Source organism: Tympanuchus pallidicinctus, unplaced genomic scaffold (genome assembly GCF_026119805.1).
Source record: "Tympanuchus pallidicinctus isolate F22 unplaced genomic scaffold, pur_lepc_1.0 scaffold3, whole genome shotgun sequence".
Classification (NCBI taxonomy): domain Eukaryota; kingdom Metazoa; phylum Chordata; class Aves; order Galliformes; family Phasianidae; genus Tympanuchus; species Tympanuchus pallidicinctus.
The window spans coordinates 8,673,615-8,690,234 of record NW_026294747.1 but is presented as its reverse complement, the minus strand read 5'-3'; the positions used below and the strand labels follow the sequence as shown (position 1 = coordinate 8,690,234).

Genomic DNA, 16,620 nt, shown 5'->3' with positions numbered 1-16,620 from the left:
GGCTGGGCACTCTCACATTTTCAATTACTTTTGGTTGGTTGTTGGTTTGGGTTTTTCCCTGTTGGAAATGTCTGCTGAACAGGGGGCTTCCCATTGAATTTCCCAGGCAATTTTTCTAATGCTGTGTGAACTATCTGGGGCGGAACGCTCCTCCTCACATACACTTAATTTCTAGAGATAGAAGTTGAATTTACAAAGACTCCAAAGCTGTGAATTGATTTTGTGAATATGTGTAGGTTTAATTATATTGCAGAAGTGTTAGATTTACGGAGCTGAGAAACATAACGTTTATATGTTGGTTAAATGCTTGTTCCTTGTAAATGTTGGATTGTCTTTTGAAAGCCTGAGAATTGCTCTAGAAATTTCTGAGCGTTAGCACAAGGCTTTCTGAATAACTTCCTCACAGGCAGCTTCTAGTCTAAATCTGGTGGCTGAAAGCACCTCTGCTATGGCTGTGCACCAACAGTGGGCTGAATGTGCTGATGGATCATTGGAACAAGGAGCGTGTGTGATAGCTCTCTGCACAGACACTGATTGGAATTCAGATATGTTTCCTATTTCTTCCTGTGAAGACTTGCAGGGGGAGCTATGGTGTGTTTTATTGTCGTGATGCCTTTTAAAGAGTGTGCCTTGGAGTGAGGGAGAAGAGCCATTGAAGTGCTCACCAACACGTTGGCTGCTGAGTGGAGTGCCTCCTGCTGGGGCAGCCGAGATCTCTGCTCCATGCTTATTCTGAAGAGTCTTTTGTTCACTCTTTGTAATTTGATTTTTTGCGTTCCCATTGAGGGCAGGTGTGTTCTGTTTGTTTTAAAGGAAAATCTGACAGCGCAAAACCATTCTTCTAAATTTCATTTTACCCCTGTACACCACATACATGCAATTTGTAATGCCAAACGTGCTTCCCAGGGTAACCTGTGTTACAGATTTACTGGTAAGAAATGTACCTGTTAACAGAGATCATAGGGATGGATTTTTATGTGCAGTTGACTTCATGGGGAGATGATAGGGGAGGGGAAGGTGATAGGAGAGCACTCATGAGGGAGCAGCAGGATGCTGACAGGCTCCAGGATGTCTCTGAAATCACAAGGGGTAAACCAACAGGAGCCGAGGCAAAGGATCATCTTTTAAAGTGGGTGGGATTGCAGTAACTTCTCCAGGAAAAGAATTTGGTCTCTGACATAAATACTGCACTGTGGCTAAGAGGAGTTATCTGGGAGCCACTATGCTAGAAGAATTTAAACTGATTAGTTTTAAAAAAACAAAAAAAAAACACAACATCAAAACTCTTCAAGAAAAAGTCTTTGTAAACGATTCAGGAAAAGGAATTGTTTTGGCAGGCTCTGAGTTTGGTTTGCTGCAGGTGGCTGAGAGCCAGCCCTACACAGCAGCTGCCAAAGTGCACGCTGAGACCAGTTTTTGTTGTGATAGCTCCTGCTCTAAAAAATAACGGAAGAATAGAGGTGCCTTTGTCTAAAATAGACCTTTTTTCATAATGTAAAATGGAATTTTGAGATGCACACGCTGAATAGACTGAGGTAAGTTTTCTTACAAGAGAGTGTGCAAAAGCCTTGTGCACCCTTTCTATGTCAGTTTAGGGTCTTGAATGGGATTTGGGGGCTGTGTTAACTCCTGCTGGAGCAGTGCGCTCTTCTTGCCCTTCCCCTCCTCACGCTATGGGACTTCTCCCTAAACCCCACAGCTGCTGTGATATCCAGGTAATGTTACTGGCCAGGCACCAGGCAGGTTTCTGCAAGGAAAGCAGGGAGTTGCTGCTAAGAGTGGCTTGTTTGAGCTGTGGCAAAAGCCTGGCACACGTTTGCTCTCTCTGGCAATGTTTGTTTAATTAGAATGTGAGGAAGGAAACTTCACTTAAATAGCATCTTGGGTTTGACCACGATTGTAGGCTTACTGATGTTCTGACAGAGGAGGGATAAATATTCCCATAAGACTGGTGGAGTAATTTTAGCCTTTCAAAGGAGAGCTTTTCTATACTGCGCTTACAAAGAAACTGAGAGCCTTCCCTTCTGACCATCTAAAGATGAGTGTCCCTCTCTTGCTGAAGGTCTGTGGCAGTTAACTCCCCAGTCTAGCATGTTAAAAAAGGGCACTTGTTTTCTGTTCTCTCCCATGAATCAGATAAGTTTCTTTAGAAAATGCTGTGAAAGAGTTATTTTGTTTCCAGTGCTGTTAATGTTTTGACTGGTGCTTGTACATTTCCAGCCCTCCCAGCACTCTGAAAGTAGGTGCTATTGAAGTAAGATGAAAAGAATAAATGCAATGGCAATCTTTATTTGTGAAAATAAGATGCAAAAAAAAAAAAACAACAAAAAACCCTGTTAAATAAGTTGCAGGAAGTTGTGAAGGTCCCAGCAGCTGTTTCTCTTGCTTGAGCTTTGACAAGGAGAGTTTTTTTCCCCCAGTGGTGATTATTGTCTATAATTCTTTCTTTTTACCTTAGATGGCAATTTAATGGCATGTTAAAGGGGTGTGATTCATGATAGCACAATCACTTCTTGTTGTGGTGCTTCTGCTTTGCCATGGCAATTTAGTGCTTCCCTCTTTCTGTGTGAACTCTGCGCATGCTGGCATGTTTGCACTGCTGCTGAGCTCCTGTGCAGGCCTGTCTGGAATGGGGTTTTCTGTAATAGTTTTCTGCCCCATACAAAACAGACATGGCTGTATTTCCTTCTCTGTTGGTTTGTCATGGAGATCTCAAAGGAAATGTGGAGGAGATCTGGTAGTCTTTTATTTTTTTTTTAATAATAAATTTAAAATTGTCTCGCAGTAGTAAGACTAAAATTGATATTTAGAGATTGAGAATAGGCTCAGGCATTAAAAAGAAACACGAAGACAACAGCTGAAGCCTTAATGCTTTGGAAGGCTTCTTTTAAATAAATAAAAAAAAAAAAAATTGAATTCCATTTCCCCCAAATGATTTACTTTTGATAAATTATTTTTTCCTAATTTTTTCCCCTTTCAGCAACTGGAAGCAGCAGCTGCCCGTGCTGCCGAGGAGGAGAAGAAGAGGCTTCAGACCCAAGTTGAGTTACAGGATCGCTTCAGTCTGGAGCTGGAGAGAGAAAAAATGGTGAGTGGTTCCTGCAGCGAGCGGTGCCAGCTGAGACTCCAGGTTGTGGTCAGCAGCTCAGCAGTGATGTCCCTCACACGCAGTCACCAAAAGGTTTCAGCAGAACTTGCAGGAGGTTGGAGAATGCAGTCTGCTTTACATTTATTAGAGGTGTAAGGATAAAATAATTTTACAAGGGAATAAGAAACTGAAACAGCTCCACGGCTTGTGCAGCATTCAGAGCTTCAGTATTACTGGAAAATCACCAGTGGAATGAATGGTTGACAAAATAAATGCAGACTGAATTTATCCTTATTTTTACAGGTGGACAGCCTGAGGCTGGTCCACGTTGTGTATATATAGAAAATGAACAAAGACATAATTTAAAATGCATTTTGGGATTTTTCTGAATTTATTATATTCCCCAAACTGTTCCTTTCTTCACACTGCTGGTTCTTCTGTATTTATCCACTCACAAGCACAATGAGAGGAAGACTTGCAGCATTATTAAAATGCTGTTCTTATAATCCAGGACAAGGATTTCCAAAACTAATTCTTCTGTCTTCAGGGATTTAGTGAGGCATTAACAGGCTCTTCTGTCAGCTGCAGAAAAGAAATAGAAGTAGTCATGTCAGTGCATTTATGCAATAACACCTCAGGACAAATGTGTAGTGTGTGTAGTGCTGTGTTATGTGCTGAGTGTGCATTGCTGGGCACCATGGCTTTCTGGGTCAGTGGGATTTAGGTTAGCCCAGGGAGAGCAGCAGTGGAGCAGGACAGGCTGTTCTACCACAAGAGAAAGCAAGCTTTTCTTGCTGACACCAGGAGCAGTGCTTCACCTTCTGTGAAGTGTTATGTGTTACAACTGCAGAGATTTGAGTACTTTCTCCTCTCTGACTGCTGTTGTCCCCAGTGTGAGCTGAGCAGGACAGGTCAGGTGCTGCAGTACCCTGCTCTGGTCAGTGCTGGGGCAAGGTGGGATGATGCTGTGGATACGCAGCTTCTCCTTCACTTTTCTCTTGTTCTTACCTTCAATTTTTGGTTACAGTAATTGCTCTCAGTTAAGTCAGCCTCCCCCAGATGACTTCTAACCTTTTATCCACCCTTTACTGTTGCACACTGCAGTGCCATCATCCAGCTGCCTGAGCTGAAACAGTGTAATTAAGGTGCCCTCACCTTTGCGTCCAGGCACTCTGCAAGCTTTTCTTTCCTTCTGTTTAGTGTGTATCTGTATACTGTACACTAAGTCTCATGGTCAAGCTGACTGAAGATGGACTTAAACCACTGTAAGAATCCTGTGCCGCATGTAGTGAGAAAGTGTAAATGACTGTTTCATAGCTGCAACTCTGGGCTCTCTTTGATCAGTCTTGCTCTGCAGGCTGCAGGAAAATGTCTCTCTGAAAATGCCATCTGAGAGAAACCTGGTACTTCCTTTATCTTTGGAAACCTGAATTGAATGGTAACTCACCCATGCCCTCAATTTATGCTGCTAGGTGAGGCAAAAAATGGAAGAGCAAGTCGCTCAGAAATCATCTGAACTGGAACAGTATTTACAGAGGGTACGTGAACTGGAAGAGATGTATAATCAGCTCCAGGAAGCTTTGGAGGTTGAGAAACAGGCACGTCAGGATGAAGAGACTGTAAGGAAACTTCAAGCCAGGTATGTGTTTTACCCAGTGGTGATGTTTCTGTTCCCTCTCCCCTGCACTAATAACCAACTGTGCCATGCTTTTGAAGACTGCATCTTGCACACTGTGCTGGGAAGGGGAAATAAAATGTAAAGACAGGGGAGGTTTTCTTCTGTTAAGTTATGAAGGCCAAAATTGGCATTCATGTTTTTTCTGCATGTTTTTATTAGCCCCTAACAGGGATAGTGCTCAGTAACTTCAGAAGAGCAGGCTCACTTACTTTTCACCATGAATTGTGCCTGTCCACACTTGAAAACTGTCATCATTCTGTACAAATTTTCAGTTGTGTGTTTTATAAAGTAGCAGCTGGGAATACAGCTTGCTGTTGTATTTCAACTGGTAAAGGGTTAAATCTTCTGTTACGTGTATGAGCTTCACTTTCTGTGATTTCATGGAGTTGCTCCTCTCCAGACAATTAAGATAACTCATGCGTTTGTTTCTTCTCTGGTTTTCATTGTTTTGCATTTGCATCATTGACTGAATTTTCTGAATAGCCCTTTGTAGCAGTGAGCCTCCTGCACTGCTGGAGTGACTTCAGAGCCACACTGAAGACAAGCCAAGAAGCAGTAACATTTTCTCTGCTTCCCGATATTTGACTTTATTTTTAACTAAAATTTCCAAGAAATAAAGTGATTAGCTTGGCTCTCCTCTGTGTATGCTACATAGTGGCTACAACTTACTGTGAAGTGCAGCTAACACCATAATCCCCATTGCAGATTACTGGAAGAGGAGTCAGCAAAGAGAGCTGAACTGGAAAAATGGCACTTGCAGCAGCAGCAGACCATTCAGATGACAGAAGCAGAGAAGCAGGAGCTAGAAAACCAGAGAATGATAAAGGAGCAGGCTCTTCAGGTTGCTATGCAGCAACTGGAACAGCTTGAACTGGAAAGGAAAGAGGCCCTTGAGCAATATGAGGTGAGCCATTCTGTTTATCAGCCTCTCCTGTTGGCCAGGTATGCAGTGTTTCAACTGAATCTGAAGTTCCTCAATGTCATGCTTGTTTAAGGATTAGCAAAGCACAAGATTTATAAGAACAGGTCAGGTAGTTATGTGATTTTTTTTTTTTTTTTTTTTTTTTTTTTTTTTTGGCCACAGACCAGTATATGTGCCTGAAGAGGACAGGTTTAAAATATACCACTCCTTTATTCTTTTATCCTCATTCCTATGCAGCCAGCTCAGTCATAGCCTGAAATGCTCTTGACGTGTCTGTCTGTTGCTGTATGCAGTCCCATTGCTGCCATAATCAGATGTGATGCTTTTGAATTAGTTACTCTTGCAATGTTTTGATGGTGTAATGGGACAGTGTCTTCTCCAGGTGAAATAGTGCTGTGCACCTGTAAGCCCTTGTTCCTTTAGAAGTACTTAAGTACTGAATTGATATTGAGGATGGCAAGGAATGAGTCGAGATCCTCTAATGTAGCGGTGCCTTGTCTCCTAAATGCCAGGCCTGTTCTCTGTTCTGCTGAGCATTTTTTGTGTAGGCCAGTAGCTGTACTTGTGGAAGAAATGTGAAGTATTTCTCAGAATTACTCAGAAGTGAGTGCAGAGACCATTTCTCTGTACTTCACAGGGCTGGAGAGGTGTCGCCCCTGCTTCTGTTTAGGTCAGGAAAACAAAACAGTGAGATTTCTGTTTAATTGGGAGTGTATTTATGCTGTCACTGTGTCCTTGGAGTTAGATTCTGTGAAGGACAGACTGTACAGCTGGACTGGCACAGGATATAGTGCCACTTTACGACTCACCGTGTTGGGGCTGCATCTAACTCATCATGAGTGTTACTTTCAGGAAATACTCAGCTTTTTTGTATATGCAGTATCATTTACTGCTCTGTACTGCTGGCTGACTGTAAGAGAATTAAAAAACAAACAGTACAGCTGAAGTGGTGGAGTGCGGTAGTTCACATTATTTTAGGAATAATTGATCATGCCCACCTTCTATTTAGAATTGGCCAAAAGACCAGTTTACACAGAAGAATGTCTCTTTCTTGCTTGTGGCTATCAGCTGCCTGTTCCATTTATCACATCATGATTTCTAACTGTGAGATGTATTCAGTTATTAGATCACAGTACTACTAAATATAGACTTGTACTAAACTACAGTTTATATATGTTTTTGATCTTCTTGAAGAGCAGCTGTAGTTACACAGCTACAGGCATCTTACGGCCCCGGTTATTGCTGGATTTTGGTTTGATGACTTACTTTTACATAGCCAGTGAGTGACTAAATGAGTGAACGTGTTGATCTGAAATGGAACAGCCCTGTCCACACTGAGCAGTGCAGCCTGACAGAGCATGGTACAGATGTTAGATTGAAAAATGTTTTATTTTTGTATAAATACAATCAAGTTATTTTCATTTTTTAAATGGGGCTGTGTTCTATTTCAGGAGGTTAAAAAGAAGTTGGAAACGGCAGCTAATAACACCAGGAGCTGGAAAGACAAAGTAGCTCATCATGAGGGATTAATTCGACTAATAGAGCCAGGTAAACAAGGTACCAACATTAAAATCACAAAAGCATTGTACTCACATGTGTGCATCAACCAGCTGTGTATTCTTGTAGCTTACTGGCTTCTCTACAGCCTATAAACACTACATTGTCAGAACTGCTGGTCAGAGTAGCATCTTCTCTCTGAGTGGTGGGGTGGTTGTGAAGAAGGAAGTTTGCAACTCTGCACTACTTAAAGTGTATTACAAAAAAGTGCTGTTAATGTAAGACTTAAAACGTGTGTGCAGTGCAGTGTAAGTGGTGAAGGATCCTGACTGATTAGACTGCTGCCTGCTGAGGATTTGGTTTTGCTTAAAATAAATTAATATTATTAAATTAGTAGGAGTAGATAAAAGCTCTTAGTTGCTTTAAAAAGGGCCATTATGAAATCCACATACCTGGAGTGCTACATTTGTGCAAAATTAAACGCAAGAACCTTTTCAAGTCTTTACCTCTCCTGGCCTTGCTGAAACTAATTGTTTTTTAGCCTTATATCAGAATACAGGGTATGGTATGATGTGATGCAATAATTGTTACATTATATTACTACTTTGCATCATAATAGTGCATTGATCTTAAGATATAACATACTGCATTATATCATACTGTCTCTAATATTTACATTATCATAGCATTGCATTGTAGTATTATATATATTTCAACCTGAACATGGCATGTTTGAGTGTTTAACACAGTCAGCCTAAATGTGGATTGCCAAAAGCACAAAGTAAAGATGTCTTTACCACTTACTGGACGTTTAGGCTGAGACTGCAGCAGCTGGGAACCTCTCCCTTGAAGCACCTTTGCTGTGTCCCAGGTGTTCCTCCTGCTGCAGTTAGGTGGCTCCTTGGGCTGCCTTTGTGATGGCTCCCAACCATGGAGCACTGACCGAATCATTCCGAGTCTCTCCTGCTGCTGTGGGAGTGGTGGTACTGTCAGAAACTCTTGTTTCAATGCACTCTGTCTTCCAGGCTCCAAGAATCCACACCTCATCACAAACTGGGGCCCGGCAGCCTTCACTGAAGCTGAACTGGAGCAAAGAGAAAAGAGCTGGAAAGGGAAAAAAGCCTCTTCTGAGTAATGAAAATAGCTGACATACTACTTGTGAACAGAAGTCCACCTTTGTTCACTCTGCTTTGCTCAGAACAGCTTATTGCTCTTTTGAAGATGCTAGTTTACTCAGCAGGAGGGCCTTTCTACAAAGGAAAAACTGTTTACCACGCAGAAATGTCTACTAAGAGCTCAGTAATGACACCACTATGTGCTGTCTGGCAGTACTTGCTGTTTTCCTTCACCTTAACAGATATTCTGTTTCTTTATGCAAGACTTTTCTACTGAAGATTTTTTATTTAAGTGTAGGCTGTAGGATGGTTTCTATATTAGCCTGTAACAAACAGGCAGCATCTAATCAGGCACCGTCACTCATTTCAAACAGCAAGGGAAGCAATTGCTGTACTGGTTCAGTTAGTATAACGTAAACATGGGATAAGTCAATCCTGTGGACTCTGTCCAGAGCATTACCTTCCCTTCCTTTTAGTCTCTTTCTGCTTTTTCCTCTGTTTGTTCCTCTGTTCTGCCTGTTGCTCTTCTCGTGCCTGGCTTCATCCCTGGGTGCCCGCTCTCTCTGGTTCCTGGCTCCTCTGATCTGTGTGTCCTCTGCAGGAATGCACATAAAAGCACTGGAAACAGGCACGTACAGAATGCTGCTGTAGAACATTTAGGAAGAGCAGTCATGCAGGATCGATCTTGTCTGAGACTGGGTTAAAAAAGAATTTAACTTGGAAAACCATGTTCATGGTTTAAAAGATGCTCAGTTTTGGCTTACAGATTTTTCTGGAGCGCATGAATGGAACATGATGACACACAGATGAAATATCTGCATCGAACCTACGTTTATATGCAAAACATTTGTTAATGCAATGAACAGTGCTATAGTTGTAGCGCTCCGTTTTGTGTTATTTTCTATTAGAGGCCAGATTAGAAAAATGGAAGATGAAAACTGAATTTGACATTTGATAGAAGAATGATGAGTCAGTAGCAGTACTGCGACAGAAAAAAATAATTCCTGCCACTCCATTTCAGCAGTACTGGTAATGAAGATTTTCCATTGAGTCTTAAACTTCTCTGCAGAGAACAAGAGAGGGATTTCTGTTTCTGCAGGGAAGGAACAAGTGTGTGATGTTGCCCAGTCAGTCACCCACACCAGACTGAGGTCTAACTGAAGTCACAGTTCTTGCTAAGTTCTGCAGGCATTCTGAGAAGTCAGCCCTGCCTTGTGGAGAGCAGGTGCCCACTGGTGGGGTTTGTTAAGCAGCTTTGCCTTTTTGCACATAGACCAAACACAGCGGTTTTTCATTCAGCTCAATGTTAAATTACCTTTAGTAAATAAGAAGTGAACATTTCAGATGGATAACCAGTGCCTTTGGACACAGCACTATGCTGCTCAGCTCTCAGAAGAGCAGAAGCTGTACAGACAGATCTTCACATTCAGAACTCAATAGCATTTTCATTGCCTGTTAACAAGGACTCACTCAAACACTGAAATCTTCGCAGGCATTTACTCTGATTATATTTTTGTACTAATTGAAATCTTTTTAATGTCTTGGTAAATGGAATGCTGATGAAAATGGAAGGAAAATCCAGGATTGTCTTACTTGTATTTACTGTACAGAAACGCAATAGTTTCTTAAGCTTGCTAACAAGGCAGTTTTATATTGATCTTGTTTACAGAAAAAATGTGAAAAAAAAACTGTAATGGAAATACTAATGTATACATTGTTAAACTTTGCTAGATGAAAAGGAACAGTATTTATAACTGCCCAGCACTTCTCATGGAGAGCAGAAGGTATACGTAGCTTTCTGGGGCCAAACTTGTTAATTTTTCTAACAGTCTTTATTTTGGACAAATGTTGTGTTTGTTTTTTTTTTTAAGAACACCAAATGATGCCTGTTTTTTACTGTTCTTTAGAATTGGCTATTTAATAAAGTAATAAACATCAGTTACGTTGCAGAATGCAGAGCTGACTTTTTGTATGGGTTTCTTTGGGGTTGTGGGATTTCAGAAGATGCTGAAGGTCAGTAAGTGCACTGTTGAGGTATTTACTCGCAGTTCATTTCCTATCTGGCTCTTAATAATAAGAAATAATAATTAAGAAATACTCTTAACGGTGTGGTCAGTGGGAGTTGGATTGAAGGTAACTGATGTGGTTTCTGAAACACAAAGTGTGCCAGATGTGAAATGAATTGATACAGACTTGCTTCTGATGTACCACTGCATTACCACTGGCCCAGGGATGACCTACTGTTCTCATGGAGCTGCAGAGTTCGTGTGCATACACTGCAGCCAAAACAGCCCTTGATCAGCATGTCACCACCTTCTTCTTAGCCACAGTTACAAGAGGAGATGAACCGAAGCTCATCCTCAATGAGATGTGACACTGTTCAAGTCAGTTCCATCTGTGTACAGAATCACAGAAGGTTGGAGAAGACCTTCAAGATCCTCCAGTCCAACCATCCACTCATCACCAGTAGTTCTCACTAAACCATGACCCTCAACACAAAATCCAACCATCCCTTGAACACCTCCAGAGTCGGTGGCTCCACCAGCTCCCTGGGCACCCATCCCAGTGCCTGACCACTCTCTCAGAAAAGCAGTACACATCAGACATACCTGTGCTGGCCCAGTAGGAAGCTGCTTCTGTTGCTTGTGGTGCCTCTGAAGGGTGCGCAGGAGGGCTTCATCCTCTCTCTGCCCAGTTCAGGTTTTCCTTCTGCTGCTGAGAGAACAAACCTGCAAACCAATAGCACAGTACCATTCTTTGTTTCACCTAAGACACAATTTTTGCCCTGTAACCACTTTACGGAGCTGATTTATGAGACTTTAACAGCCTTATGCATTCATTCTCAGCTGTAACAGGCAGATTTCCAGCAACTTGGGTTACTTGAGTCGAACTTTCCAGACACAAAAGCAAAGCCTACCTGAGGAAGCAATGCAATCTCTGCATGCAGGGGAGCTGTGGAGGTGGGGAGATATAAAAAGAAAGCAAAACCAAAAAGGCATGCAAGTATTCAGTCTTGTGGTTTCTTCTGGAAGTCACCGCAGCATCTATTTCAGTAAAAGTGAACTGGAAATGTCTGAATTTTATCTTGATTAAACAAAGCATTTTAAGTCAACATTTCTGAGCACTGGTGCGTGACCAGGATAAGAGGCACACACAGAGTGTTTCAGCCTCTTGGGACAAAGCAGTGATCTATTGCTTGTAATGTAAAGGAAAGTATGCTAAGAAGTTATCTGATAGAATGAAGGAACTCTTGCAGCACTAAGACGTTAGTTCCCCCACTCACCCATCAGTTAGGGACTTTCCAACGCTGCCTGCACTATGCCAATTACTCACATTTTTTTTTTTTTATCTTCCCAATTCAAGGACCACAAAGTTCCCCTCTCTGGCAGCCCTCTGCAGGGACCTTGGGCCCATCTCATATTTGAACTTCAGCTGCCATCTGGTGGTGGTTTGGACCTTAAGCAGCTCAGTTTCTCCAGGGAACCATGATTAACGGGGCGGTGTTACTCACGCTGAGCCTCAAGACAATGAAAAGCACCCTTCATTTCCCTTCAGCAACTCCATAGACATGTGCAAGAAAACAGAACATGTATGAAGGGTGAGCAAACACTACACAACCTGTATTACAATCACTTTGCTGCCATCATCGCTGCAGGCTACTGTCCTCGACTTCATGAGCCACTTTGGTTCTTCAGTCATCTCAGCTCAATATACAGTCTCAAGGCAACCACAAGCCTAGGAAAAAAGATTGTACAATAAGAGTGTTGCCATTAGCTTAGGATAAATTGAGCTTTTCTAAAGAGATAAGGCCTGGATCAAGGAGAAATATGTAAGGAAGGTTACCTGCCTGTAAATAAGGCTTTACCAGTTGCCTTGTATACATGCCTCATTTGTCCTTCACCCTCACCCTGATCTCTCATCCCACTGAGCAGTGTTTGTTTGTTGACATGCAGGATAAAAACGCCCCAAGGCCACAAGAGTGGGCTTGAGGAAGGATGTGCAACAGTCCAGCTTACACCTATTGTCTCTTCCAGAGCAGGACACAGATTCGTCTGCTTAAATCTCAAGTGAAAAAGACCACAAACCCACCTGCTGTTTGCAAGGCTGGGAGCTCCCCTCCTGGCACAGCGAGCAGACACCACACAGATAGCATATCTGAAGGGCTCCTTCTACTGAGAATTTGACCACAACATGCTTCAGGAGTTACAAAAAACAAAAACAAGGAAAACCAAACCACACCAACATCCCCATCCCTCCCCCAGAAGCCAAAGAGAAGGTTTACAACACTGGATTTAGATATTCTCCTGACTTTTATGACTTTTATGAACATACTCAGCAATGGCAGAGAACCAAAAATGCAGAAGAGCAATGTGGATGTCAAAAGTAGGCACACTTTGAAAGAATGGCAATGCCAATGGTTAACACTTGAGAAGACCTTGAACACAGCAGCAGTTTCTCACCTCCAAGAGATACTAAACTTGGAACTATATGATATAAAACAAAAGATAAAAACATCCTGAAAAATGAAAGGGGAATGCAATGATACCTACAAGCACAATCCTGGAAAGACCCCTTGAGGAGAGACCCTCTCTCCCTTGCTTTCTCATATTCAGCCAGTGCAGGCAATGTAAAAGGATATGAGCAGGTACTCTGAGAGAAAGCCCACAACTGACTGGACACAGCATCAACAAAAAGACATAAAAACAAACAAGCAAAACCAAATCAGAACAATTTTATTTGCTTTTTCCTTCTGGCCATTATTTTAAATTCATCGACAAAGAAACCGAACAAATAACTCCCCTTTCCACTCCATTGAGCATTCTCAGTTCTCACAGAGCTCTTGTGCCTGTCAGTGGAACCTTCTCTAACACCAGCTTTGTACACTTCGGAAATTAACAGGTCTGCTTCCTGCAGTTACAGCACACCACAGCCTTTTACAGGATCCAGGCCTCCCTACCTCGTGCAAGGGCCTGCCTGCTGTTATTTCTGCTGCCTGTTCTCCACACACACAAGTGACTTGCTTGTGCATCACCAATGTGTCACAGGGGGCCTATGGGGGTGCTTGCAAGCATGAGTGCAATTTGCAGAGGCTTGTGTCGGCTACTTCTACCTGCACAAGGAATCTGCAGCCTTTCATTTAACATGAGCAGCAAGTCCAATTTGAACACATGCGACGGGATTAAAAGCAAGCAGAGCTGAAGCCCAGGGGATTGCTGCCAGCCCAGGGCACAGCTTAGGCAGATGTGTGGCTGACAACCACCATCCCAAGGCCCACAGCCCAACTCCTGTGCTGCTGGTGGTCCAGTCTCACCCAATGTCATCAGGTAACCTGCTGGGAGCCACTGCCCCCTCTGCTGATTTGTGCAGTTCTCCCCATCCCAGTGTGACTCAGCAAAAGCCTCTCCACATTTCCTCTGTCTCTATCACTGGCCAGGCTGCTCCCTGGTATTTGCAACCTCTGCAGAGACCCACGCTGTGCAGCACGAGTCCAAAGACAACTCTGTCTCCATTTTCCCTCCTCACCCAACTCAGAGCAGTCACTCCCACTGTTGCCCCTACTCCCAACTACAATCCAGCTCAGTGCACACCAGTCAGCAGGCACTGCTGCTGGCACATGTGAGGAGCTCTGCTGCTGCATACCAGCGCAGTGATTTCAGCAGAGCTGCAGGGCGAGCGCTGGGCACAGGGCAGTGCACACTGAGCAGACGCTGTTCCCACGCTGGTGGTGCAGCACAGCTCCTCTGTACTCTTCAAGCTTTCTGTCCTTCCCTCACTTTTATCTCACCCCTCCTGATCAGCCCCAGCTCCCTACGTGCCGATGCAGGGTGAGAAGACTGACGCAGATTTTCCAAAGCCCCCGGCTAGCTGTGGGACCCGCACACAAGGCTCCGCCAGCTCCTGCCCCAGCAGGCCGGCCAGGCAGCTGCAGCCGCTCCCCCAGAGATGGGGAAAACAATAAGAAATACCAAATCTGCCGCAGGAATGCGGGAGATACCGTGGCGGGGGGCCCTGGTGAGTCTGGGCAGGATTTGCTCACGGCTTGGCCGTCGCCCAGAGGTTGCCACTCGAGCAGCCCTGTGGGCAGGCTGGGCTGGCAAGGGGATGCTTTGGGGGGCCCTGCCCTACTGCGGCCCCCGTTGGGCACTCGACGCCAGATGGCAGCCGGACACCACCACACAGGCATGCTGAAAACAGCTCCGGGAGCAAAGCGGCTCCTCTCGCGCTCCTAATTAATCACATCTGCAGATCCTGTTTTGAGAGGCAGATTCGCACAGATGCGGTGTTACACGAGTTATTTACAGCTGAGCTGGTAGCTTACTTTGAGCTGCGTCACTTGTGTACGTGCAGCTGAACACTGCTAGGGCACGAGGAAGAACCAGTCTTCCATCGCGAGGAAAGCACGCGGAACAGTGAACCAAAAGCTCTGCTCAGGGTTCATGTGACTTACCTTAGCTCACCACACAATGGCAACACAAGCAAGAACCAGCAGGGCTGACCAACAAGGCTCTGCCAGCCATCTGCCCCGTGGGCTCCCGGCAGCGCCCAGCCTCACCCCTGTGCACAGCCACTGCCCTGAGTTACTCCGGTGACTGTCAGCAGGTCTGTGCTCTTCCCCTGCAAAGGCCCAGTGATTACTTTGAGAGTCAGACAGTTGCTCTGTTGGGTAACATTTTCCCTCAACGACTTACGAACTTTAATCTAATTTTGAAATGTAGAGGAAGCTAAGTTGGATTACACTGGTTTAACTGCTCACGTCTCTCGAGCAGGGAGACTGGAGGCTTTTTTTCTGCTGAAACCTTCTGTTGGCCCCAAATCCTTGTTTTTTCTTAGTTCAGACACAAAAGAGGGGGAGGTTCAGCTTCCAAAAATAAATCAAAGACACCACGATGCCTGCAGGGTATTTGTTTCTCCGTAGGAACGCAGACCTGGTGGTTTAGTTTAAGAGAGACCAGGCTAACACTCGCATTTTCTACATTCCTTGTTTTCCTGATATATCAAGATCGACAGGTTTGAACTGTTGTTTTAATGAAAACCTACTACTCTTGAGAGGGTTTCCTGTTTTAGAAAGATGATCTCTCAGAGCTACAAAATTCCAAGCCATCTGACTTGCTATCACCTTTGTCAGGTCCTTTAACCTCCTTATGCCTCAGCTGATGAAATGTGATGGATATTTATCTATTGAAGCCTGCAAGTTTTAATAGGAAATAGTTTATCTATTCTAGTGCCTGCAAAACACTGCTGCTCCTGCAAAGAGATGCAGCAACGTCACGGTAAGCTGAAATTGTGCCTACAAGGTGCAAATTGCAGATGGCTGTGTGAACACTTGAGGGAAGGCTATTCAGATCAGAGCAACTCCGCATGAGCAGAGCCTCCTGGCACCCCATCTGCCATCCACTGGGAAACTTTCAGCCCCTCTGCCTTCATGCCTAATTCTTGATGGTCTGAAAACCACCTGTGAGCTCTTGGATTACAACCACAAATTGAAGCAGCCTTTAGATTTCTAATGACCTAAAGGAGCTATAATCACCACGTAGCTAGCCCTAAAGTGTCAGAAAAAACATGGCAACAGTCATAAAGTCATTCTGCATTTGAGCCAAGCCCTCTTCCATCATCCCTAAATCAGGCTGCTGACTCAATCCCAGGTAAGCTCTCCCCTCCCTTGGGCACTTGGAGTTCAGGAACTGGTAAACCCAAACAGGACTGACCTTGACTCTCTGGACAGTTTTCAGAGCTTAAGCTTTACAAACCAGAGCAACAAGTTTTGCAGCAAATACCTTGCTGAAGGCTGAAGTACTCGTGCTCAAATTGCAAGTGCAACAGACGTCCCTGAATACGTTTTCAGTCTTGGGAACTGACCATCAACTCCCACTTCAGTAAATTCTGCAGTCCACGATGTCTTTTTTTCATTGTTTTTTTCCTGTCTGCTCAAAGCAATTCAGGATTTTCCAACTGTTCTAACAATTTAGAAGCTCTACTATGTAAAAACACTTTCTTGTATTACAAAAGTTCATCTGAATTGTAAATTGCATTACAAAGGGGACGGAGTTAGTCTCCTCATGCACTGCTTGGGCTGATCTGTTGGCAGAAAATGACCACTGGCAGCTTTGCAAGGCATGGAAAAAGACTTATCGCCCAGATACTGGAAACACAGTCAAACTGCCTTAGCTGGGCAAACAGGCACTGATTTCTCAGCCTAGTCTCTAGAGGTGCAGGTCTGCTGACGTCAAGGCTGTCATTATTGCAGGGCTCGCAGCCCTTGAAATGCTTTATTTGTGAGCTGTGGTCCAGCCTGCAGCATAGAATAGCTCCTCTCTAGTGC

General features: G+C 43.9%; 1 protein-coding gene and 1 long non-coding RNA gene across 4 annotated transcripts in view; one reads left to right on the top strand and one right to left on the bottom strand.

Annotated features, from left to right (window-relative positions):
- SWAP70 (switching B cell complex subunit SWAP70) overlaps positions 1 to 10,256 on the top strand; it is a 33,113-nt gene extending 22,857 nt beyond the window's left edge. For 2 of the 3 annotated variants that reach the window (XM_052695968.1, XM_052695965.1), the window contains 5 exons: positions 2,981 to 3,088; positions 4,561 to 4,727; positions 5,472 to 5,670; positions 7,140 to 7,245; positions 8,211 to 10,256. In XM_052695968.1, the coding sequence (XP_052551928.1) occupies positions 2,981 to 3,088; positions 4,561 to 4,727; positions 5,472 to 5,670; positions 7,140 to 7,245; positions 8,211 to 8,320 (690 nt within the window). In that variant the 3' untranslated portion in view covers positions 8,321 to 10,256. The remainder of the gene's footprint in view (positions 1 to 2,980; positions 3,089 to 4,560; positions 4,728 to 5,471; positions 5,671 to 7,139; positions 7,246 to 8,210) is intronic. The other variant, XM_052695967.1, reaches the window with a different exon arrangement.
- Positions 9,250 to 16,620, bottom strand: part of LOC128086930 (uncharacterized) — a 48,232-nt gene continuing 40,861 nt past the window's right edge. Inside the window, exons 6-9 of the long non-coding RNA XR_008209604.1 lie at positions 12,390 to 14,915; positions 11,934 to 12,035; positions 10,910 to 11,029; positions 9,250 to 10,695 (exon numbers count right to left, since the gene is read on the bottom strand). This is a non-coding gene — a long non-coding RNA (uncharacterized LOC128086930). The remainder of the gene's footprint in view (positions 10,696 to 10,909; positions 11,030 to 11,933; positions 12,036 to 12,389; positions 14,916 to 16,620) is intronic.